Raw genomic sequence first — 24,757 nt, 5'->3', positions numbered from 1 at the left:
ATTGGTCATATTCTGTGAAAATGTTAATTTCTCCCATAGGAATACATAGACACTGAACCTCCTGCTTGACTCCTAAATGGGCGTGACAGCAGTGTTGCCAACTATTTCAAATGGAAAGTAACTAAAACCAGCTCCAAAAGTCGCTAAATGTCGCTAGATAATGTCACACACTAATTTGCATATCAATTTACGTCACCAGGTCGTGGAAAAAAAAAAACGGTGATGGCCCTTTAATACCAATTTACAGCTGTTTACTTTTCTCCTAGGCCTACTGAAATAGGCATATTTAATTTAATATACTTTTATAGGGTAATTGATACACTTTACACTTCTGTACATCTTGTCATAGTATAGCCTACACCAGAATGAGCAAATGTAGGCTAATTCACAAACGAAACAGGCATGACTCCTATTACAGCACAGCCAAACTCACTGCTCACTCAGAAGAATAAAAAGGGACGTTACATGCCATCACACCAGAGTCTCAAAAAGTCTCCAAGAACGCCAGAAAAAGTAGCTAGATTTGTCGCTAATTCTTTTTTTTACAAAAAAAGTCGCTTGGGGGGTCTGAAATCTCGCTAAATATGGCGACAAAGTCGCTAAGTTGGCAACACTGCGTGACAGCTTCGAACCCCACGTTACAACGTGCCAGAATTTACCCTCTTATGAATCGTCTCGCTTTATCAACCGTCTCTGTTCCTACTGCACACCAAGATCCACAAATAAATACTACTAGATTTGAATGCGAAGACACCCTCCACTGAATAACCAGCAGATGGCAGTGTTGTACAACATGTCTGTTATCAACTGATAGCAACTTAATCTTTCCGACGCTGTTTTCCCTAGTTCAGTTCAGTCAAGTGGTCTATGACTAGCAGGATTAACGACATGGAAGACACTGGATTAAATGGATGGGTAAGTAATAACAACTAGCCAGAACGATTTATTATCGGTTTTGATGTGTAGTGCCGTTTTTAATTTCATAGACTGTACTAAAGTCCATTTAGTCAGCGTACAGCTGCTAACAGCTGCTAACGTTAACAGCTAGCTAAACAGCTGGTGCCTTTTCAGCTTTGTTGGTGCCTGCACAAAACACATTAAGTTAAGATTTCCCTTAAAATCCGATTTAGGGCCCCCTTCAAATAAAATGTAGTTTCCCCTAAAGTTATTGTGTCTTGCAACTGCTGTTTTACAGATGTTGCAGATCTTACGTTAAAGATGTTAACATAGCTTCTAGGCTAACGTAAGGTGAGAGCCAGCTCAGCTGAGATCGCTATCTGACTGCCATTAATGTCAATATTGCTAAATGGACTTATTTATACAGTCTATGAAATTAAAAATGGCACTACACATCGAAACCGATAATAAATCGTTCTGGCTAGTTCTTTATAGATCAGTGATCTTGGTGTGCAGTAGGAATGTCTCAAAATTACATCATCGGCATAAAAGCAAAAAGGAGATTCACAAATGCAGATTCCACATACAAAGTCAAGCATATTTATTTTCAAATTTCGAAAATATATTTACAAAGACACATTTATTTATATAAATTTGTTTATTTATATAAATTTGTTTATTTATTTGTATGTCACATTTTTATATTTGTATTTTGTATTTGGATATTTATAAATGTATGTATATGTATATATATATCCTTTTATATATATTTAAATCATTTTGAGACAATCCTCACTCCATAAAGCCACCCACATTATTATCCAGCAAAGTGGTTGACGAGGGCAGCCAATACTGTAGAGGGCAGTGATGAGCCTTTTTCTCGGTATACTACTTCAACTCAGGCGAAAAGGAAAACAAGAAACGTCGACTGTTGTTTGTTATCAGTTGGTTTGTTTTTCTAGTAGATTATTTATCACTCTTTAAACGGACATGGAGGACGACGTTCTTACAACGCTGAAAATATTGATCATCGGAGAAAGTGGTGTTGGAAAGTCAAGGTCAAGTCAAGATTTGTCCTCCTTGTTGGTGTTCAGATCAATGTAATTTCAGCTAGGCTGTGTCAGTGTTTAGCATCAGGTGGCTAACGTTAAGGTATTTTCCATCAGTTATGTTTAATCAAGGTAGCGTGACTAGCGTCAGAGAATGTCTAATAAGTAGACGGGCTCTAGTAGCATGTTACACCAGGGTTGCTGTTGCAGATATTGCTCTGTCTGATCCTGAACACTTTCTAGGAAAAGCCTGTGTGTGTGTGTGTGTGTGTGTGTGTGTGTGTGTGCGTGTGCACGTGCACGTGTACGTGTGTGTGGTTTTGCGAAGTCATGACACGGTTAAGTTTGGTAACTTTTAAAAAGCTTTCACATTATGCCTAAATTGGTCAGATATGTGACTGACAGTGGTGTGTGTGTTGATTATGGCTTCCCTCACATTAGTTGCTGCTTGTCATACTAGCAGCTAGTGTGTGTAGAAGTCTTCTAGACTGGACAAACAGGCTAGCTTCGAAGCTAGCTACTAATGCTACTCAATGTAAATAAATGGTGATATTGTGACCGGTTTACCATTCAGTGGAGAAAACGGCACATATTTATTTTACCAAATAAAAGCTAGACGCAATCTATCGCTACCAGGCTACTAGAACCTGGATTGATGGGTGGCCGTTGACAGGCCTTTGGACATGTGTGTGAAGAGAAGCACATTATGGGACTAGTTTGCGTGTAGGCCTTTATGTTACCGTATTCCTGAAATGTGTAAGCCTACACAGTATTTTTTGGCCATAAAGAGATTTTGTAGTTTTATTCTTAAATAGTAGACCATCAATACAATTAAGAATGCATGTGTAATTCATACAAGTAGCGTGTAAATAGACCTAGAAGCTACACACACTACCAATTTATCATGACATTTGGTGACATTTGAGAAATGGTGCCAATTGTGAGACAGTTAGCTTACCTTATGGAGGGTATCTCTTGGAACAACCATCTGAGATACAAACCTAGCCTATTTCTCTACATTTAGAATAGTAGATTCTGGCAATAGAGTACCGAAGTGTGACGTAGGGATGCCCTGAGGTTGACATCAGGTGCGCATATGGCCTACTCATGCAAAATTTTGTGTAGCACATTTAAAAACAACAGGAGTTGACCCTAAGTGCTTCACAGGTAAGACAGAGAGGTAATTAATTGTACACACATAGGTAGAACAAATATAATAGGATGAGAGAAAATACTTCTTTAAAAGAATAGAAATAAAATATGAATTAAAAAAAGAAAAAAAGTAGTGTGGTAAATAAATAAGCATTAGTAAAAACAATAGAACAGAATAAAAACAGTAAAACATGCAAATGATTACTTAAAAGCAACATACATGATATATGAATGTTTGATTTGTTTTTTTAAATGGCCTGCTGTCCTGTTGTGCATTTTATTTTACTTTTAACTGTTATGTTATTATTTTTATTTTAATTTTATTTTGTTATAACTAGAGTGCATCTATTGGAAATAAACCTGTCCTCTTGATTCATCATACTGTGATTCACACTAATTGTATGGTAAAGATAGGTCTAGGTGTATGCCACTGCCTTATTAAGTACTGTTACTGTATTGGCAACACAAATGTGAGTTAAGTACTCAAGACATTGGTGTATTTCTGTTTGTGATAGAATTCAGTGTTTTCATTATGCTGGGTCATTTAATAAGCATAGATTATGCCAACATATTGCAGACCTTTTTTTTTTTTATTTAGCTTTCATACATTTTCATGGAATGTGTTGAATCTGTTAACCCCTTTTTTATTGACCCCTGGTAATGTATTTTATAGCCTACTGGATTTCTGAGTAATTTTGCCAGAAACAGCTAAATTAAATGTAGACTATGACATTTCACAAATTGACAGCAACACCGATAAATCTCTGTTATTTTCTTCTCTGCAAATGTAAAGTGTCTGTGAGCAGCTAGGCTAGGTCTTCCATAGGAAGCTTTGGTAGGATTAGACATTTCTTACATTCCCTCCCTCTGTCCTTCTCTGGAGTCTTTATACTCTATCCACCACACTTTATTACCTTACTAAATACTTGATCTCACTCTCAAATTTTCCAATATCCGCTGCTGGAAAGAGTAGGTGTGTTTCACATCCATCTCTAAAGGGGAGTGCTAAATCTTTAATAAAATCCTCCCCAGTTGGTGTGACTTCAAGAGAATTAAAGGGAACTCATCTACATATTAGGTTAGGTGTTTTATATCTGGATGTACTCCAGTGATTGCCTCACTGTCTCAAACCCAGCAGCCATTTCTTAATGGCCTCCTCTGTGATATTGGTGCACCTGGCGTAAACTAGCCCAGTAGTAGACTATCCCGTTTCCAGTAAATATGAAGAGCATTTCTGGCAAGTCAGCAGGTTGACCTTTATCTTCTGCATGGCGGCTGAGTAATTGTGCCACAGCTGGAAAGGAAATGAGAGGGATCATCTAATCAAATGCGCAGTCTCGTATGTGCGCTCACGGAAATACAAGAATTTGTCAAGTTGAGAGATGAAACCAGAAGAGGACAGAAAGAATGAGGGGGGAAACTGGAGAGGTAGCTGCAAGGTAGCACTCATTAATATTGCAGATCACCATTATAGTGTAAAGGAAGCCCTGTTGGCCGCGAGTCTGCGGAGAGTCTTTGGTCTGTTGCTCTTACTGAAGACACAAATGTATTTGAGTAGGCCCTCAGCCTAATGTTGGTCATTAGGGTGCCAGTAAGGAATTGTCCTCAAGAGTAGGGTTAGTGGGGAGAGTTAAGTACTAATAAGCGCTGCATATCATTATGATTGGTCAATGGTCATTTTGGTTATGAGAAATTGTGAAATGCTGTCCTGTTTTGTTTGTTCATATCTTTCAAGTTTGTGCAAGGGGCACACACATCCCAGAGGTTAAAATAGGTGCTGGACTCAAGAGTCTAAGAGGAACATGAATGAAAAGTCCAAACACTGGAGCTCCAATTGAATAGATGGTTTAATCACCACAAGTGTAACATTTCGGGCCATATTGCCCTTCCTCAGACAAGGAAAGGGCAATGTACCCCCGAAACATTACACATGTGGTGATTAAACCATCTATTCAATTGGCGCTCCAGTGTGCAGACTTTTCACTCATGTTCATATCCTTCTCTTTCTGTTCTGTTTCTTGTCTCCAGTCTTCTGCTGCGATTCACAGATGACACATTTGATCCAGAACTTGCAGCTACAATTGGTGAGTGTTTATCAGTGGAATACGACACATTATTCCTTCTGTCCCTCTCTTTCTCCCTTTCTCTCTCGTTCTTCCTGTCCTTTAATCTCACTTCCTTTCTCACATTTACACACAAACTCTTTCACATTCAGTCATCTAGACGCTCTGTCGTTCCCGGTAAAAACATTAAACAGTATTTCTTAAGGAGGCCCCGTGCAGACGTGCTTAAGCTATGCTGGATAATGGGCACACATACTCACATACACACACACACACACTCATACACACACACGCACATACACAAAAGCCACAGCCCGGTCAGAGCAGGAGTGCTATAAATCAGGTGTCCTGCGGTAGAGATGACGGCTCTTCATGGCTTCACCGAGAGCTGGCTCTTCCTGTCCAGGCCCAGTAAAGCGCACTTGTCGACTGTGGGGCTGCACGCTTTTTAAAACACGAGCCTCCTGTCTCAAGGTCTCTGTGTGCTCTCCCAGGCGACCCTGAAAAAGCTTTAATAACTCAACTGAGGAAAAAAAAAATACACATAGAGGGATAAGATTCATCAATCTGCCAATAATCTGAGACATGGCGAATTGCCAGACAGCCCCCGCCATGTGAGAGGAGGAGAAGGAAGTCATTGAGGATCTTACGATGTAATGTGGAGGGGCGAGGTCTGTGCCTGCGCGGGTAGCAGGACAAGTGGTTCTCCAGTGGGCATGGCCTCTGGCTGTGATGCGCTGATCTGTGACGGCGCTGACGGCCACAGCAAACAGATGGAGCTCTGCTGAAGCGCCGGCCCTCCCCACCAGAAGAGTTATACCTGGGGCCCTTTATAGGTGTCCTGTCCGGCAATCTGTCATACTTATATCAATGGTTAAAACATGTCTCTGAGATATTGTGGTAACTGTACGCCTCGTTTTATTTATTACTCACGCACAGTCGGTCTCTCTTTCTCTCTGTCCTTCCCATACAAACACACACACGCACTATCACCTGATCCATTATTAAATCTCTCTTCTCTGTGCTCCTGAGTGAGTGTTGAATGGCCTGTCTTGTGGATATACTGTCGAGAGACGTCTGTAAAATCACTCAACAGGAGCACGCCCCATCTCCTTGTGCTAACTTCAAGAATAGAATCAATGTGTGTTGCATGTGTCTGAGACAGTGTGGTTTGTGTGTGATAGAGAGAGCGAATATATATGATCATCAGAGCAGTCGTGCTTTCACTGGCTCTGCTGCCAAGGCTTAATGCTGGCTGTCATTCAGCTGTGATGCATGTCCATACTGTCTTATACCAGGGCTGCTTCAGTCTGTTATCTACATATAAGACTAGGAAAACTACAGTGTTTAATAATATTTAACTTATTCATAAAATACCTGGGGTTTCACAATACAGGATTAGCACATTATCTAGACTAGAGCAGAGTGTCTGTCAAACCCGAAAGAAAAACTTTTAATATAAATAGGCCTACATGTAGTGCTGAACAACTTAGGGAAAATATAATTTTTGAAAGTCAAGCTTCAGTTCAGCATTCACTATATAATGCGTTTGTTGACTCTGAAATAGTAATTTGTCTATTATTGTGCTAAGTGCTCCAAATGTAAAGCACTTTGACTTTGAAAAGCACTTTGAAAGGTGCTATGCAAATAAAGCGTATTATTATTATTATTATTATTATTATTATTATTATTATTTGCTTACTTATTGGGCAACACCAGCACTACTTCTGCTTTTTTTGCTGTACATTCATCTTGCTGCTGCCTGTGTTACTTTTTTCAAATGTTTGTCATGTTGCCTCAGGAGCCAGCAAGTGCTTTACATAGGTTTTGCATAGTACCTTTGATGGCGTGTTTGTACAAAATTTTTGGTAAAATACTCACAAATAATTATAGTCTCAAGCTGTATGATGCATTGCAGTCTTCGTTATTTGTTAACTGTATTATTGAAATTGCATTTTCGATTAAAAATGTATTAATCTTTCAGCCCTTGTATGCCAGAATTTAAGGTGGTTTGGTGTCAAGGACTTGACACTGAAGAGATTCTTTAGCTAACTAAACTTGTTTTGCGAGATGCCCCCATTATTATTTGTCTAAGCCTTGTTTGGCCTTGTTGTCTTGTTCTATCACCCTGGTAGTGTTGGGTTTCCTACTGCTTACCTTTATGTTTGTGCGTCACAGGTGTGGATTTTAAGGTGAAGACCCTCACGATCGATGGCAACAGGGCAAAACTTGCCATTTGGGTGAGTGTGTATTGTGTATGTGTATGTTGTTTTGTTGTGTGTGTGAGAGTGAGAGTGAGAAGAGAATCCTCCCCTCATGCTGTTGTTTCTGTGTCTGCTTTTTGTGAATGATCCTTGGAGCATTTAGTCCAGATACCTGCAGGGGGCGATATAGGTCCACTTTTGAACTCCACTGGACAGCAAATGGAAATATTTTACTTGTGTGTGGAATGGCATAATTTCAGATACCGATGGGACAGCTGTTTTTTTTAATCAAATTTCCTATGCATGTAGGCACACTCAGTCACATGGAGAGAGAATATTTCTATAAAAGTACAGTACATTTTATTCTGATTGGATCATGATCAGATTTGTTTTTTTGCTGGAGGATTAATAAATAATTGTGTGTCGTATAATTCTCCCTGTGTGGAGTCTGCATTTTATGATGCACGACTTTGAGTGAATTTGTTTTTTTTTTGTATTGCAATGGGTGCATTTTCAAAAAGTAGATCTGAGACTGTGTGTGTGTGTGTGTGTGAAAGAAATATGTTAATGCTTGATTGTGTGATTTTGTGTGTGTGTTTGTGAAAGAAATATGTATGTGCTTGATTGTGTGATTTTGTGTGTGTGTGTATTTGTGTTTGTGATATTGTCGTAGTAAGCTGAGCAGTCTGTGTTGTGTTATTCCTCAGGACACTGCCGGTCAGGAGCGCTTCCGCACGCTCACGCCCAGCTACTACAGAGGAGCTCAGGGAGTCATACTGGGTGAGTCGGCAAGGCCAATACAAACATGAACTCCACACAAACACAATGAATAGAGTGTATCAGCAGGAGTATCCTTCCTCCACTTCATTAGTGATCACAGGCATATACTGACATAGAAACTCCTGTTCCTGTAGGCCATGCTGATGGTCCTTGGGAGGTGCTTGTGTGGACAAAAGCAAGCTGAAGGCTGTGGCTTGGTCGAATTGTGTTTCGGTGTCATGTCGTCTTTGTAGACATAAACACATTGTTTTTCTCTCTTTCTTTTTTAATCAGTCTATGATGTCACAAGGAGAGATACGTTTGCCAAACTAGACAACTGGCTGAATGAGCTGGAGACGTACTGCACAAGAAATGACCTGGTGAAGATGCTGGTGGGGAACAAAATCGACAAAGTAAGTGTGCCGTTGTGCCATAGTTAACTTGCATGATGTGGCTTCCGTAGTGTTGATTAATGCCTAGAAGGAATTCAAAAATCTTTTTTTTTTTTTCCAGGAAGGCCATGAATTGGACAGAAGTGAAGGACTCAAGTTTGCACGCAAACATTCCATGCTGTTTATAGGTAAGGCCTGAAGATTTGCAGATAAATATATACTTGCAGATTTCCTTTCTGAATGTGTGTGTGAATCAAGCATTAAAGCATACTGTTATGTACTGTAGACCCAATGCAGACAGTCAGGTTGAAGATTTGTAAGGCATGTCTACTATTCCAGATGCCCAAGTAGGTGGCAGCTGGAATCCCTCAAAAAGTCTTGAGGATCTTTGCTGGCTTAGTAATTAGCAACCACAACTTTCAAATCCATGCGAAACAAGTCAGCAGCTATGGGACTTCCAAAAAGACAGACATCCTTACCAACCAGTTATTCTCGGTATTGGTAGCACTTTGAAGGGATTTGTGGCCCTCCTACAGCGGTCGACTCTAGTGGCAGCTAGCGAGAACTGTGAACATCGAGAGCTGCTCGAAGTTCGTAGGAGTTGAGTTTCCTTCATAGCGGACTGCTTCCTCTTCCAGCTCATGGTTTGCTTCAGGCAGCGCCGTTGGCTTGTCCCTCTGACAGTGGCCTGCACTTTACATTATGAAGTACGTAGCATTATAGATGAGGTCATCTCTTTTTCGAAGCGTCAAACAGGAATTAGGGATTAAGTCAAAATTCACTGTGACACTGAAATTAGAGTGCTTCCGTCTCGCGTTTCAGATCCGCTTTTAGAACGCCGCGCTCTGCCGGGACGCACCGGGCCGACCTCAGACCTCTCCGATTTTGGCAGTTCTGTCGAGCCAAGCTGAGCGTGCTGTGTATATCTTAAGCTGACGTCTTTTCCTCCAAGATGGAAGGGCACAGCCACACACTTGGTGCACGTGTGTGTGCATGTGTTTTTGTGTGTGTGTGTGTGTGTGTGTGTGTGTGTGTGTGTGTGTGTCAGATGTTGTGTAAGCACATATCTGTCTAAATTAGCTGTCTTTTAGACGGGCTATCGATGAGGGCAGCCTGCTGAAGACATAAGCAGATGGCACTGGGGCACTAAGCCCCCTTGCTTTAGGCGGCTGAGCCAATCACAGGGCACGCTCCCTTCTGTGGGGCTCTGAGCGTTTTTCCCCCATGCCTCTGCCTCCTCCATCCCGTCCTGTTGGCTTTGCCATCATTCAGCCTCTCCGCTGGCTCTCCTGGGGCCCACCCAGCACCCTCTCCAGTGCCCTCTTCATCCTCAAGCTCCTCTAGTCGTTAAGATCTCCACTCCAGTCCTCTCCACATTATCCGTTAGTTATGGCCGAGGGGTAAGGGAGTTGAGTGGCCGCATCGGTCTTGCATGAAAGCTTCAGCTGCATGAAGTGGTCTGCTGCCAAGCCCAGGCAAGTGAACCATGCAGAAAAGTGCAACATGAAGGTCACCGTTCACTCTGTTATGCCTTATGAATTGTATGGAATTTACTAATGGATGTTATTCTTCTCCTCCTTTTCCTCTTTCTCTTCTCCCTCCTTTTTCTTCTCTCTCTCTCTCTCTCTCTCTCTATCCTGCTCCATTTGATCTCTCCTCAACCCCCCCTCCCCTCTATCTGTCCCTCTGCCTCTCTCCTCTCTTCTCCTCTCCCTCTCAGAGGCGAGCGCAAAGACACGAGACGGTGTCCAGTGTGCGTTTGAGGAGCTTGTGGAGAAGATCCTTCAGACTCCTGGCCTGTGGGAGAGCGAGGGGAGAGGAGGCGTCCGGCTGGCTGATGATGAGGACGTGGCACCGGGGAGCTGTGGGGGCTACTGCTCCCTGGTCTAACACCTCCACCAACACCACCACCACACGTTCTCGCGTACATCTACAGTAGGAAACAGACATCTTCTGAAAGGGAAAAAAAAACATTCACACGTGCATAGCCACTTTTCTTGGGCAGGTACGTCTCTGTTTATCACAGGCATGCAAGTGCTTACGTACAGACACACTCATAGACATACACAGGCGTACACACACACACACACACACAGTACACTATAGGAACATAGATCTCCCTCAGCCATCAGAAAAAATATGTCCCAAGCTCACATCATTTTTATCGCAAAGCCGCTAAAACATTAACGCTATCAGTAGAAAACATACCCATGACCTCATGACCAACTGAAGGAGAAAACCAGAGGCTATGTCATCTGTCAGGACCGAATTATCCATTAACTGTCTGCATGGGAGTTTTCATTTGCATGCTCCCCCAATGCTAGCCCAACTCCCTTCATTTGTTGAAGATACCTGATCACGCTATTCTTTGAGGAGAGATCACGCAGAATTAGTTGTTGTCATAGAAATGGAAGCTTTGACTACAGAAAACAAACACACTCAATTACTACCACAAAAACATATCAGATTGTCCATTTTCAGATTCTCCTTAGCAGGATAAGTTTGATTCCCTTTTCATTTTTTTTTTTTTTTTTTTGGTCGAACTGTATGGTATGCTGGTGCAGAAGCATGGCAACAGGAGACCAGTAGACCAGACCCGGCTCTGTGCTCGGCTTGGCATGGCACGACCTGCCATTTTTTTTTCTGCTCCACATGCACAGCATTTTTCTATTTTGTTGTGGCTATGATGTTGATCATCTCTTTCAGTGTTCACACATGCACACTGCCACAATAGAACTTACGTGCTGAAAGAAAGTTACCAACAGATGAAAGATAAAAAGCCCCGCAGTAGTCTGTGTTTTGGCCGAGAGGTGCGAGTCGTCTGCGTCCCAGCTAGTCGGCCCGCGTGAGGTGGAAAAATCTGGAAAAGTATCGCCTGTTCAGCGGCAGAGGATTGTGAGTCATAAGGGTGTGTACACAAGCCATCAGACACAAAGACGGACAGACATATGCAGACAGACAGACAGAAAGCGCGTATTGCCAGCGAAAAAGAGGCAGAGGGACGCCCTTTACTCATGTTCCTATTTGTTCCCTTACAGTTTGTCATCATTTATTACTTTTGAGCTTTTAATTCCATCCAAAGGGTTGTCAGTGCTATTGTTTAAAATTGAAAGTAACCTTTGACCCTAAGTAGCCTGGCAACGTGGGCCTGCCCCTTCAGTCTCACCGTAACACTGTGCAGGTGGTTTGTCTTGAGAGGGGGTTATTTTTATTTCTCTCTATTGTCTGTAGTCTTTATTTGGTTATTTTTCCCCCCTCTGGTATGTGTCTGTGTGTATCACGAAAGCTTAAATATGTTTTCTTCTTGGGAATGGGATTGGGTGTTTTATGTATGACCATGTTTTTGATTCACCAATATTTATTTGTTTTCAAAGAAGGTTCTCCAAAGATTGACTTTTTTTACTATAAGGACTGGAGATATATGATTGGTTGAAATCACAGAAAGGAAGAGCAAAGATATTAGCCACGGGATGTAAGTTCTTTTTTAAAAACGTGCATCCCTTGTTTAGCTGCGAAGAATGTAAAGCCAGTATAGTGGCATAGTATGAGTAGCACCTGCTGGGCTTATTGCATGTTTTTTTAACAGACTGATATTAACTGTATATGACCTATTATTGTTTGTAACTTCAAAAAAAACCTAAACAACTATTTACAATAAATGAACTCAAAAAGACATTTGTGTTTCTCAAATTGTCTATCCAAATATCCTCATCGACCCTCCACAGACTTTGGTCATTGGAACGCTAGCATTGCTGTGGGAATTCTGGGGAATCTCCACTTGTTTAGGCTGTGTCCTCGCATGGACCTAAATCATCCGTCCCTCTGACAGCCCAAGGCCGTTTCTATGGTAATAATTGGGTTTGACAAGGAGATGTGTAATTCCTGTGCATGCATGAAAGGGGACTCGTGACACATTGTTGCCATGGATGCAGCCTGGCAAGAGCATCGCAGTTTGGATGAAAATATGTCTCGGTCAAACACCAAGTGCGTCGGACGTAGCGAGCGCATGGCGGTGTGCATTGGGCCGCTCGCCACCGCTGATGGACGCCTGGAATGAGACCACAGCACCGCGGGCCGAGGAAGCCTGGTTCTCAGGGTTCTGAAGAATCCGAGCATGCACACCTCGCAAGCCTCAGCAGTTTTTTTCTTTCTTTCTTTTTTTGAAATTTCCATTCCAGAATCTTCTCAGCATTTCCTTCCCGAAACGAGCTCCAGGAAAATAGGCCTGTGTGTCAGCTCCGTGCGACATGTTTCAGGATTCGCAGAGGGATCAATCATTTTCACCTGGATCAAACACCGCAAAACTCTAACACACTCAACAGGGGCCGGTACTGTATATATGCTATGTTTGAACTGTTGCCTACAGTTCACTGTCCAAATACAGGAGGCATTGGAGGCTTCTAAGAACTGCATGGAGAAATATAAAAATGTTTGGTTCACACTCACAGCCTTGTAAACCTATATGTCGTTGAGTCAGATTTTTGGTATTTGCCATTGGCCCCACATTCTACATTCCACATTATCTTGGCCATACTTTTATCCTGTACCTTAACTTGTGAAACAAGGACCTCAAACTACCAAGTCCCTTCGGTTCTATTCCCACAGAGCACATATTCTGACAACACGTATAGCCCTCTTGAACCATACGTCACACTGGATGAAAGTGTCATCATGAATATCTGTTAATTCCTCTCAGTCCCCCTTCCTTCTTTCCATTTCTCTATCTTTCTTTCTCTTCATATCTCTCAGGTGCAGGACTCAGTGCTCAGACATATTCTCCGAGGAGCCATCACACTGTCATGCTTAAAACTGTTACAGGACATCAGGCTCGGCTTCATGAGGTGTTGGGTTGTGTGCTCCTCTCTCTCTCTCTCTCTCTCTCTCTCTCTCTCTCTTCTCTCTCTCTCTCTCTCTCTCTCTCTTGAAGCGTCCCCCTGTTAGTCTTACAGACCTTTTTCCGTTAGATGTTCCCATTCTTCCCGATGGGCAAAAGCAGACTGGAATCAATTTTCTGAATGTATAAAATTGTCATTTCAACCATGTGTTTTACCATCTAAAAATGTCAGTGTTGATGATAACAAGAGATGCTTTACTCAAAGTTATCATTCTAGGTTTACTAATGCACTAAAGGTAAAGCATTTACTGGCTTTATTCTTTGTTTTGATGGTCGTGTCTTTAATTCCCTTTTGAGAATTCTCGACAACTGAAAATAAGCAACAAAGAAAGAAAATATAAAAATCCTATTAAGGCTTCCGCAAAGGGAAACAAAATCTCCACAGACTTCCAGCAGTCTGTTTGAGCTTTCCCACTGCGTAGCCATCCAACTATAGCAAAAGAATGAAAGAGGCATTTGTAAGGTATCCAGTTGGCCTCAGTTTTGACTTATCTGATGAAACCAACTGCAATACTAAGGCCCACAGTGGTCTTTTGATTGTGCTCTTATATCCGTTCTTTCAAGCTCATCCTCACATGACAGAAATAGATTTGGTAAGGTAATGCTACATGCTAATTTAGTCTTTAAAAATGTTGGATTGTGAATTTTGGAGTGAATGGACTCTTGTGTATTTTTTTTTTCACTTTGTTTATCAAGTCTTTATGGACTACCATATTGTCTGAAGTCCTTATACGAGACACCCAAATAGTGGAGTGGAAGACTGTTCTCTCTGCTGTAAGCCTCTGACTTGGTCTCTCTGCAGGAGTACGGGCCTATGAGGTCACATGCATAAGCCTCCCAGAACAGATGAGTGTGTCAGTGCAAGTGGAAATACTTTAATTATGCTGAATTGCTTGTTTGGACTTAGTCAGGGTCTGCCACATTTGTTCCCAGATGTTGCGTCATGAGCTTCCGATTTCTGTGTTTGACAATCTACTGATGGATGTGTCTCTTTAACATTTTTTTTCTTTGTGCATATTGTTTCTTTTTTCTTTCTATTCCTCTATCTGTCCCCAGTCTTTCATTCATTCATTCATCCACTTTGTCTTGCTATTACATAGTTTCTTCCTTTCTTGCCTGCTCTCCTTTCTTCGCTGTTTAAGTGTGTTTTGTATCTCCTGAGAAAACAAATCACACCTCATAGATGACATCTTCTGTGGAATCCCCTTCACTGGCTTTGAGTTGCCATGGCGACAACATGATGGACAGTGGGGGAGGGAGAGTGATGAAGGGGCCTCTTCTCTGGGAAGTCAGATGTCAGGAAAAGTAGCTCAATTCATTTGCCCCAGAGCCCCCCACGATGCCATCAGCCTCCCTAGCTTCCTGTGTGGCGTGTTTCTCGCTGCGCTCCGCGCACTCAAATTCCTGTGCCGTGCTGTCATTCACGACGCGATCAAAAAAGAAAGAGGGAAATAAAACAAGTCTTCTAGTTACCCTGCCAGGCTACTACTACTGCATTGCACAGGCAAACCCTCAAAACTTAGCTGCAAACTTCCATAATAAACTAATCACATTGTATCAACACGCACAGAGTGTATTTTTACCGCACAGCCAAAGACCTGTTTCCACGGAAAAACCGCATGTTTCACCGTGGCGGTTCCGTTCCAGCGGTGCCGACGGCTGACCTGAGAGCAAGTGAAGGGATGGAGCCTTACTCCTGTTCTGGTGATTGGCACATGGATAGACAGATTCATTATTTTGCATAAACAATAGCACCATGTGTTTTAATTACTGGGTTTATTTTGTCTCACTATGCCAATCCATCACCGCGTCCTGTGCCAGGGAATTCAGCCTTAACCACACGAGAGCCGCCAGTCCAACCCTAGATAAGGCTGTGCAGTGAGACCCTGTGTGTGTGTGTGTGTGTTCAACAGCATGTCAGTCATTGCCCTCTCAACAGCATTGAATCCAAGTGTAACACTGTTGCACCCTGAATAATTTAATCAGGCACATGTGTTGAACTGGCCAACAAAATTCTCTCCTTCCTATTAGATTGGGTGGGCTGTTTTCTTCTTCAATCTATATGTTATGTATGTACAGTAGGCTATACATAATTCTTTATAGTCTGGTGTGAATAATCCAATTTACTTTCTTAAATATTATTCATTTTAATTCATAGCAAACTTGTCTACTAGGGTTTAATAGGGTAGATTTTCTAATTTGGAATGGGATCAGTTAATATATCTATTTGATGACTGAAACCTCAATGTAAGATACAGACAGGAACCCGAGTTGTGACAGCTTATATCAGCTAATATAGTCTAGATTATGTAAATATGGATTTAGATGTGAAAACATTTTAATTAACTCCAGTTAGTGGGATAAATTAATGCTACATTAATGCTTGTTAACCATAACATCATTAGAATGAATGATTCATTCATTAGTATAATACTAACAGAGAGAGCAGCTGTTGGTTCAAGCCAGTAGCAACACTTCTTCTGTTCAAACAAATTATTAAAGTTTTGGGCAATACCAAAATCGATCTGTTGGAAAATTCACTTCATTACAGTGTAGGCTACCACATACCTTTTTTTTTCAAAGGACTGTGTTCCAATCTTGGATGAATAAATAACACAGGTTTATAATTAGTAAATGCTAACGTGTCATAGTGAATACTCCACTACTAATGACCAGTGCTCCTGCCAACCACTACTTGTCCTGTGAAAAGATTACCCTTATTACAGCCAATTATAACATCTCAAATTAGCTTCATTACTCAGAAACATCTAAAACGTATGGTGCTGTTCATGGACTTTTCTAAGCCAGATGTTGACTTGTTTGTTAGTATCAGTATGTGTCTTTATCTACCCATTGTAATTGTCTCACCTCTCTCTCTCTTGTTCTCTCGCTCACTTTCTGGACATGCTGTTCAGTCCAAACCTCTTCTCTGTTTCCCGTAAGCAACTTGGCCGCATCATCCCCCAACACGAGGTTGCTCTGTGCGAAGCACCCTGTGGACGCTCTAAAAGCCCCTCTGGTCTCTACATAAATGTTAGCTGCAGCAAACAACATTCACTTGAATGGGAGATTGGTGGTTGCAAAGGCTTCCCAGGCCTCTCCGAACAGACGCCGCAGTGACGCACTGAGGTCTGATCTGGTCATCTGGGGTTAGCCTCCTCTGTCCTGTGCAGCGTGCCAGCTGTCATGGGCGGTTGTCATCTTACATTGTGACTGAGGAATGTGTGGAGAATGGCTGATTGATTGACTGGCCCTTTAACAACAGCAGCCAATCCTGAGTTAGTCTGGACCCAGAGGCAGCAAATTGTGAGAAGAAGCCAGCATGGGACTGTAGACTGTGAACCAGGGGCATGTTCAAAAACAGAATCTTTTGCTCTGTTTTGCTACGATTTCCGGTCTGTACACCAATTTTGGTCGCAACAGGTGTGCAATGATGTGCAACAGGTTTCTAAGGTAGTTTTCTCCTGGTTTTGGTGGGTGAGTCAGAAGTGCTGTCCTATCAGCATCGACATGTGTACAAAACCCGCCGTATTAAAAAGGCAGTGAGTACAGCATATCCACCCGAAGTCATTTACAGATGAATGATGGGAATGAAAAGTTGAAAAGAAAATGACACCTATATTTACATCGATTTCGGCAGGCTCAAAATACATTTCAAAAAGAAAGCTGACAATGGCCTTCTCAGAGTGCTTTGGTGAGCAAATATACAGAGTATTCAATGCACCACTGTTTGTGTTGAATCATATACTTTGCAACCGGCTCCCACCCCCTCACTCCCAGCAGGCCTTCTCCTAACCCCATGCTGGGCCCATGTCAATGTTTAAATCTCAACATCCAGACAGTGTCGCAGTCGGCAGCAGCTAAGATTCAGGTAAGGTCATGGGGGCAGCCACCAGACAGGAGTCATCCTCGTCACTGCGCCGACGTGAAACGTGAGTGAGGATATAACTCCCAGCTGTACACCCCTGCTCCAACCCCCAACCAGTCTGGCTCCAAACATTCTCTAGTGGAGACTTATCTTTATGTAGATGGACATCTTAATCTGATTATGCCAGACAGGCATCCCCCCCCCCACACACACACTTTTACTTAGCCCCACGTGTACGCTGTCCTTTACTGCCTGTTTTTTCTCCCTTTATACATACAGTATAAAAATGAATTTTCTGATAGGTATTAGATTTTTTACGTGTAAATGTGTGTATATAATGTTCCTACTGTGCATAAATGAGCATGATGTTTGTTATAAGTTTCAGACAAAAGAACATTTCTTCAGCTATGAGGTTAATGTAGGGTCAGGCTGTACATGAGAATGCATTGACAGTATTTTCTTCTTTCCTCTTGGAATGGTGGTAGCATGTAGCAGCCTGAAAAGCTGTGGGTTCAATTCCCGGCTTCTACCGTTGTACCCTTGAGCAAGGCACTTAACCTCAAGTTGCTCCGGGGACAAAGGCCCGTGTAATATAATTGACATATGTGAGTTGCTTTGAATAGAAGCATCTGCTAAATGAATACATGTACATTTTTATGACTAAAGCACGATTCGATTCTGATTCATTAGTCTGGGCACTGGTTAATGCACGGGTGCGGTTAATACCTGAGTTTGTTTTTTTTTAATTTGCATAAAATTCTGTCTTGTGTTTATACACAACGCGGCTAACACACAGGAAGTTTTTGCAATGTTTCTATCATGCCATCCATGTCCTATGCCTCTTAAACTGAAAGTATTCTACATCAAAGTGTAATGTCCCATCTCATCATAGATCTTGCAGAGGTCACTGTTGGTCACACTTTGCCTACCTGCCGTCTGCCTTTGTCTTGTCTTGGTCACTGCTAATATGACATTTTGATTAATGTCAACTACATACAACTTTATCCTCAAACAGTGAAATAGTAAGGAGAACTCAACATAGCATTGAAAGTGCAGTGCTGTTAAGAATAGAAGATGATGCATCACGCGTCATTTTTGCGTGCGTGGGATGTGAAACTTCTGTACAATCGCAAAATGTGGGCCTGTTTTTGTCCCAGAGATTGGAAAATTAATCGTGCCAGATTCTAATGGAATCTTTATGGGAGACTTCTCCAGTCACCCTGAGAGAATGCAAAGCCATTTGTTTCTTTTTATGTCTGCAGCAACAAGGATATCAGGACTTGAAGGGTTAAACTAGGTGATTTTATAGCAACACAGTTTTGAACTCCCTGATGACTTCATTGTTGGCCTTTGTGGGAGCACAGTTAAAATCCAAACGGGTCTGGGCAGGTGAAGACTCCTCCTCCACAGGGACTTCGGGTTTGGGTAAGTAATCTTTGATTCTGGGTCGGGTCAGGAATAACATTTTGGACCTGATGTCTCCTTTTAGAGGTTCGTTTGTTTGAATGGAAAGAAGCAGCTCGGTTGGTGCCAGACAATCTGGAGAGACATATATTACTGTCCGTGTATGATTCCCAGGCAAATCTCTGAGTTTTTATTGTCTTTTTACTGCTTTGGCCCAGCGACATAGAGCAAGAGAAAGAGAGAGAGAGAGAGTCTGAGCAGTATGTGTGATGTGATAAGCATGTGTATCAAGATAAATTCAAAGTTAACTCAATTAAGCAAGCCAATCGATCATTCCCTGGAAACATACAGTGGAACGTCTGGACAGTGTACACTGTATATCATCTTTAAACAGTAACTGACGGGAAATAAGAACAATAGCAGGGATGGTGAATAGGTAGAGTACATGAAATAAATTATGCCTTTGTTGTCCAGTGGCTATAGAATGTACACATTTATTTATATAAAAAGCGTTATATAACAGAAGGTCTCTTAGTGTGACCTCCATTTCTGTATGCATTAAATTGTGCGATAAGAAGCTTTGCATGATCCAAACCACCACAGTTGCTTTACCTTGGATCAGTTCAATGCTCAGTATTTAATGTAGGGTCCTGTCATAAATTTCTAGCTCGGCAGAGAGGGAGCGGTTCGAGCCGAGAGAACTGTAAAGCGAGCTCATTTAACTGGTTACCCTCGGAGCATAAATTCAGATGTGGCCGCTTTATCAAAATATAAACACATAAAGGCACATTAGGGCCAGAGTAAATCAGGAGGAGGCAGAACTTGGGTTGGTTGAGTGTGTGTGTGTGTGCGTGTGTGTGTGTGTGTGCGTGTGTGTGTGTTTTGGGGGCGGGTGGGTATGGGGATAGGCCTGTCTGTCCTTCTGTGGGTGCCCAGATTTACAGCAGCCATTGAGAGGCAGCGGAGGCCAGCAGCTAGCTGGTTGTGTTTACTTGCTGGCATTTGCTGCTGGCGTCGATGGCAATGATGCCATCAGGCTAGCCAACGTGGGATGAGTGCTTATGGCTTCCCCGGAGAAAACACCACCCTTAATGCTTACTGTTTGTGTGTGTGTGTGTGTGTGTGTGTGTGTGTGTGTGTGTGTGTGTGTGTGTGTGTGTGTGCGTGTGCGCGCTTGTGTTTGTGTGTGTGTGTGTGTGTGTGACAGAGAGAATGTTTGGGGAGAACAGAGTGGTGATGAGAGACAGTAAACATGTGATAAACAGGCAAAGCTGAGTAAAGTAATTTAGAGACCAAAATAGCAGCAGACAAGGAGTCCATGTGTCTCAGTCGGAAAGACTGATACGACCCAAAATGAGTAGACAGCAAGGGAGAAAATGAGGAGGAGAGAACAAAAGGAGGGAAACAAAGAGGAAGAAAAAGAAAAGAAAAGAAAAGATCAAGAAAGGGATGGGAGTCACACAAAATGTACCGATACTGCATGTACAGCATGCGGAAACGGCAGCACTTTCCCTATCCTGCGTATCTGCGTGCCTCACAACACAAAGTGTTAACGTGAGAGGGGCGCATGCACTCCATCCTTCTCTCACTCACTCACCGCCAAGCCAAACCACATTCCTGCAGCGGCTGCCATTTTCTCCATCTGTTGCCTTGACGTGGTTTCACTTGACTGTAGTAGGGAATTTATTTAACTGTCTCCTCTGAAATCTTAGACGGGGGAACACGGACTTGGTGTTTTCTCTCTTTCGCTCGCTCTCCCTCTCAAGTATTTGCGATCCCCTTAGCTGCCATTAGATCACACGCGGGTTTTCAGGGAGCCTTATGCGCTACTTGCTGTTGCGGAATGACATTTCTGACCTGCACAAGGCTCGCTGAGGACGTGAAAGTCTAAACCAAATATTTCTGGAGAAGAGGGAAAAAAAAAAACAAAGAGGAAGACTGGACCTGCGACATATTACTGTGAAAATACTTCCTTTCTGACCGAGGGGTCAGGTGGTTGAACAGGAAGTGAGAGAGAGAGAGCGTAAGATAATTTCAGAAAATATGGACAGATGAGTGGAGGGATATCGTTATACATGTACACTTTACATGAAGTCACAGACTGTTACATAAAGTGAAAGAGAAAATGAAGGGTGGTAATAGGGGTAACCGTGAGACAGTGTGTCAGTATGCATGTCTCCCCAACCAACCTCACCTCAGGGATGCTAAAAGGAAGCCATTTTTGTGTGGGTTTATCGTGGACACGTGCAACCCAGTGCCACCCTCCTCTCCCCTCAGAGTGACCTTTCACCTCTCCCAAACCCTGTAAGTACAGAGTGAGGCCCCCACATCACCACATTGCTCAGGATAATAGAACAGACCCAACCTGGCTTGCACTCCTGTCCCCTTTGAGAGTAATTGGCGTATTTGGCAGTGTTGCCCTGCTTTGATCTGAGGTTGGGGGATCTCACCCTCTCCCCTTCCCTCTACTCAGGATAGCATGCCAGAGCTGACCACACACTCCTGCCACCGCCTTGGCAACGTCCGCCCCTCTCGTTCACTCAGCATCGGTCTGGACATTGATAGCTATCTGTTTTTTCCTCCGAACAAGACACAGGAATTTCAAACCCTAAATGAAAGTGTAGGCCCACCTGACTAAATACTCCATGTGTTATGTTATTGGTTGGTGTGGGAGAACATCATTAACGCAGGAAACTTTTCAACAAAAGGCTCACATGTTCAGAAGGCCTCTTCCCCAAACCCATCCCCCTACCCCCACCACCACCACCACCACCACCACCACCTCCCACCAAAGGCCATCTTTGACGTTGTTGAACTACTGTGATGGTTTCTTAGAAGATGTATTTTAAGAAATAAAGGCAGGAAATGTTTTTCATCACATTCGGTTAGTTTACTAAAAAGACAGACGCAAAGGGCATCATCCCAGCCAGAGAGCGAGAGAAAGATGAAAGAAATAGAGAGAGTGAATGGAAGTAATGAAGAAAGAGAGAAAAGAAATAGGGGCAAACAGTCAAACATCTATGACTCTGGGAGATATAATGAAAGTAGTGGGAAAATGAGCATAGTATTCTGCCTGTCTGTCCCCCTATGAACCCTGACAGAATGGATCACGGGGGAAATAAACCATTAAGCCCGCTAATGTCATACATTAAACTTGTTCCACTCTGACCAAAACAATGTCACTAATTTCCCATCACAGTGTGAAAAAATTCGTGTCTCTGAAATTTGTCTATTTTTTTGCCTCCCTCCTCTCTCCCAAAGGACATCACACATGGGGATCTGGAGTGGAATGCTTTCAAATGTTTTGGAAACAGCATATGACTAGAAGTCCAGCACCATGCAAAAACATCATACCTCGGGGCCTACATAATGCTGCAGATCGGGAAAAGAACATCTGATTTATCTCAGACGAGGAGGGAGCTTTAATGTCCTGTGCTTGTGAGGAGAGGTTTTCCATGTTCCAGTGAGACAGAGACATAACAAACACCTGCTGGGTGGATTTGTTTGACTTAATCCAGAATTAAAATTAGCTTTTGGACTGATCAGAGATCAGTACAATCCCCCAGGACATCCTCTGTCGACTCCACCCCTGTGTGTACATATGGGGGATTTCTTCCCAAATACACCATCTGTTCATGTGTTATTACATATTAACAAGCATGGTAATTGTGCTTAGTACAGATTATTGTGACACTGAGGGCCAGATGTACGCTTTTGCGCCCACTTTAGGCGTATTTGTTTCGCAACGTGCGTGTAAAATCATTGCGAGGTATGTACAAACAGTCCGCAATGATGTTAAAGCGCAAACTGCCTGTCTCGGGAGCAGAAAATGGCACATTGCATTTTTCGTGTCATGCATATGCATTCATGGGAGGATCCAGGGGAAAGTGGGAGTTTAGCATAAAGAGATGGGAGGGGAAGCGTAAAGAGCGCCTAATTATGTATTCCGCGGTATGTAGAGTCTATTCACGTCTATTCTGCGACTAAATACGTCCGCCTTGTAAAAACAGGTGTTAGCCTAATCCAAATTGCAGTTCAATGCGTCAATAAGAGAACCTTTCAAAAGACAACAGAATCACTATTTAGAGCACCAGTTTTGTAAGTATTTGTACTATCAAAAGTAACCTTAACTTTCGTTCGCCTTTCGAATGTCTTACTTTCACACGTCACTCACTTAAACTTTCCTTACTTGCTAGATTTTACCAATCTACCATAGCCTACGTGCACAAGTAGTTTGAGTAGAACTACTGATCTTCATTATCTTCCTGCTTGTTGACATCTAATCATGTATGGGATTATTTCATGATCGCTAAACATTTGATTCTTTTTAATGTTGTCTTTAGTTAACTTTATTCAACTGCAATTGTATGTAGGCTCTGCCGTTCAGTTGTGGATGTTCATACATTGCGGTAATGGGTGGAGAAAGGCAGAGAAAGGCACAGTTTACACTATGGATTGAAAGTTTGATAAATACGGCGGAAACTTGGGTCTGACAGCGTTTGAAGTCTGCGGTTTGTCCATGGCGCTGATAACGCTACGTTCGCAAATGTACGTACACCTGGCCCTGACCTTTTAATGTTTTATAGTTTTTGAGGAAATATATTGAGCTCAAGTATGTATGTTTGTGTGTTTGAGAGACAGAGATAGTTTGAGACAGAGAGAGAGAGAGAGAGAGAGAGAGAGAGAGAAAGAAAGAGATTAAACATGCACAATATTGGACCTATCTAATTAATGAAGAATTGGCCCCTCTATGCAAGTTAACTAATTGTTTCAGCATGGAGAATGGTTCATATTTCCTCCTCAAAATGGAAATGCCTGTTTTACTTTTTTTATTTATTTACTGCTGTAATTTAGATGAATTTTGCAGGAGGTTAAGTTTCATCCATTGCACTGAGCTGAGGAAGGAGAGGTGGGGGGGGTTCCGTAATCTGTTAGGTGATTGGTTCAGGTAGCGTATCCATGCATCCATCTCCAAGCAGACGTCTCGCAAATAAAGATATCGTCCCAGATCCGCGCAAGCACATCACACAGCTTTCAGAAAATGCATGATTTGAGCCCCAAAAATGAGACCAGAAAAAAATAAATAAATAAAACAACACGATGGAACATCGCTTAGTTCTTGATGGAAACTCTTGCTCAGTGTGCAGGACTCTGCCAGCTAGTACACTGAGAGGGAGATGAGAGAGTGGGATGGGGTGGGGGTGTTGGAGGGGGCAGAAGGGAGGGGTCAGTGCAGTTTTACTCTGATGTGTTGGACTTTAGACATCAGCATTTAGCATTTATCTGTGTGTGTGTGTGTGTGGTGGTGGTGGTGGGGTGTGGGGTGTGTGTGTGTGTGTGGTGGTGGGGTGTGTGTGTGTGGTGGTGGGAGGTGGGGATCTTATATTTCTTTGTTTAAGAGAAGACACACTGTCTGTGTGTTCATGACGTGCATTTCAGAATAAATAATGGAAATAGTTGTTCAGGATGCTGAAATCTGAAATATTCATTCCTCCCTCACCTTTCAACGCTTCATTTGTACTGATCTGTCTGCTTTCCTCTTTTTATTTTCTCTCTCTGTCTCTCCATTTCTCTTTCTTTCTCTCTGTTATCTCTGGCTATTTCGTGTTGTTCTCCATCCTAGGTTCTTTTCATTTTGGCATCATGTGTTCCCAATAATCCATTACACCACCCAATCCCAATCCCTCTTTTTTTGTCCTCTACCCCGACTGCCTGTTGTTTTATGCCCTGATCATCTCTCTCTCTCCCTCCTCCCTCTCTCACTCTGTCTCTCTCCAGGAGTTGGCATACTTGGGTCTTTGGCTCGGCAGCTCAGTTTAGACTGTGTGGAGCAGAGCGGGAGAGGTGGCATGGTAGACCCATTACCGGAGAGACGGAGGGAGAGAGAGAGATGGAGGGAGAGAGAGAGATGGAGGGAGAGAGAGAGAGATGGGGAGAACGAGAGAGAAAGCAGAAGGGTGGGTGGATCTGACCCAGCCCTGGGGCCCAGAAGGATGAGGACACACCTATCGACTCAGAGATGTGTGTGTGTGTGTGTGTGTGTGTGTGTGTGTGTGTGTGTGTGTGTGTGTGTGT

General features: G+C 42.7%; 1 protein-coding gene across 1 annotated transcript; it reads left to right on the top strand.

The window, feature by feature from the left end:
* Nucleotides 1–1,795: 1,795 nt before the first annotated feature.
* LOC125309608 (ras-related protein Rab-18-B-like) lies at nucleotides 1,796–12,189 on the top strand. The gene is made up of 7 exons (XM_048266642.1): nucleotides 1,796–1,955; nucleotides 5,127–5,182; nucleotides 7,340–7,401; nucleotides 8,073–8,145; nucleotides 8,419–8,537; nucleotides 8,638–8,704; nucleotides 10,237–12,189. Exons 1-7 carry the CDS (start codon nucleotides 1,888–1,890, stop codon nucleotides 10,404–10,406), a joined length of 615 nt encoding a protein of 204 aa, XP_048122599.1. The 5' UTR covers nucleotides 1,796–1,887; the 3' UTR covers nucleotides 10,407–12,189.
* The last annotated feature ends 12,568 nt before the right edge of the window (nucleotides 12,190–24,757 follow it).

This window comes from Alosa alosa, chromosome 16 (assembly GCF_017589495.1).
Source record: "Alosa alosa isolate M-15738 ecotype Scorff River chromosome 16, AALO_Geno_1.1, whole genome shotgun sequence".
Classification (NCBI taxonomy): Eukaryota; Metazoa; Chordata; class Actinopteri; order Clupeiformes; family Clupeidae; genus Alosa; species Alosa alosa.
Note: the sequence above shows the minus strand (reverse complement) of the source record. Positions and strands in the feature narration are given on the sequence as shown.

Excerpts from the sequence above, each read along its gene's own strand:
- LOC125309608 (XM_048266642.1), top strand. The coding sequence starts at position 1,888 with ATGGAGGACGACGTTCTTACAACGCTGAAAATATTGATCATCGGAGAA. Across the intron at positions 5,183-7,339 it reads AGAACTTGCAGCTACAATTG|GTGTGGATTTTAAGGTGAAG; the intron begins GTGAGTGTTTAT and ends TGTGCGTCACAG. Across the intron at positions 7,402-8,072 it reads GGGCAAAACTTGCCATTTGG|GACACTGCCGGTCAGGAGCG; the intron begins GTGAGTGTGTAT and ends GTTATTCCTCAG.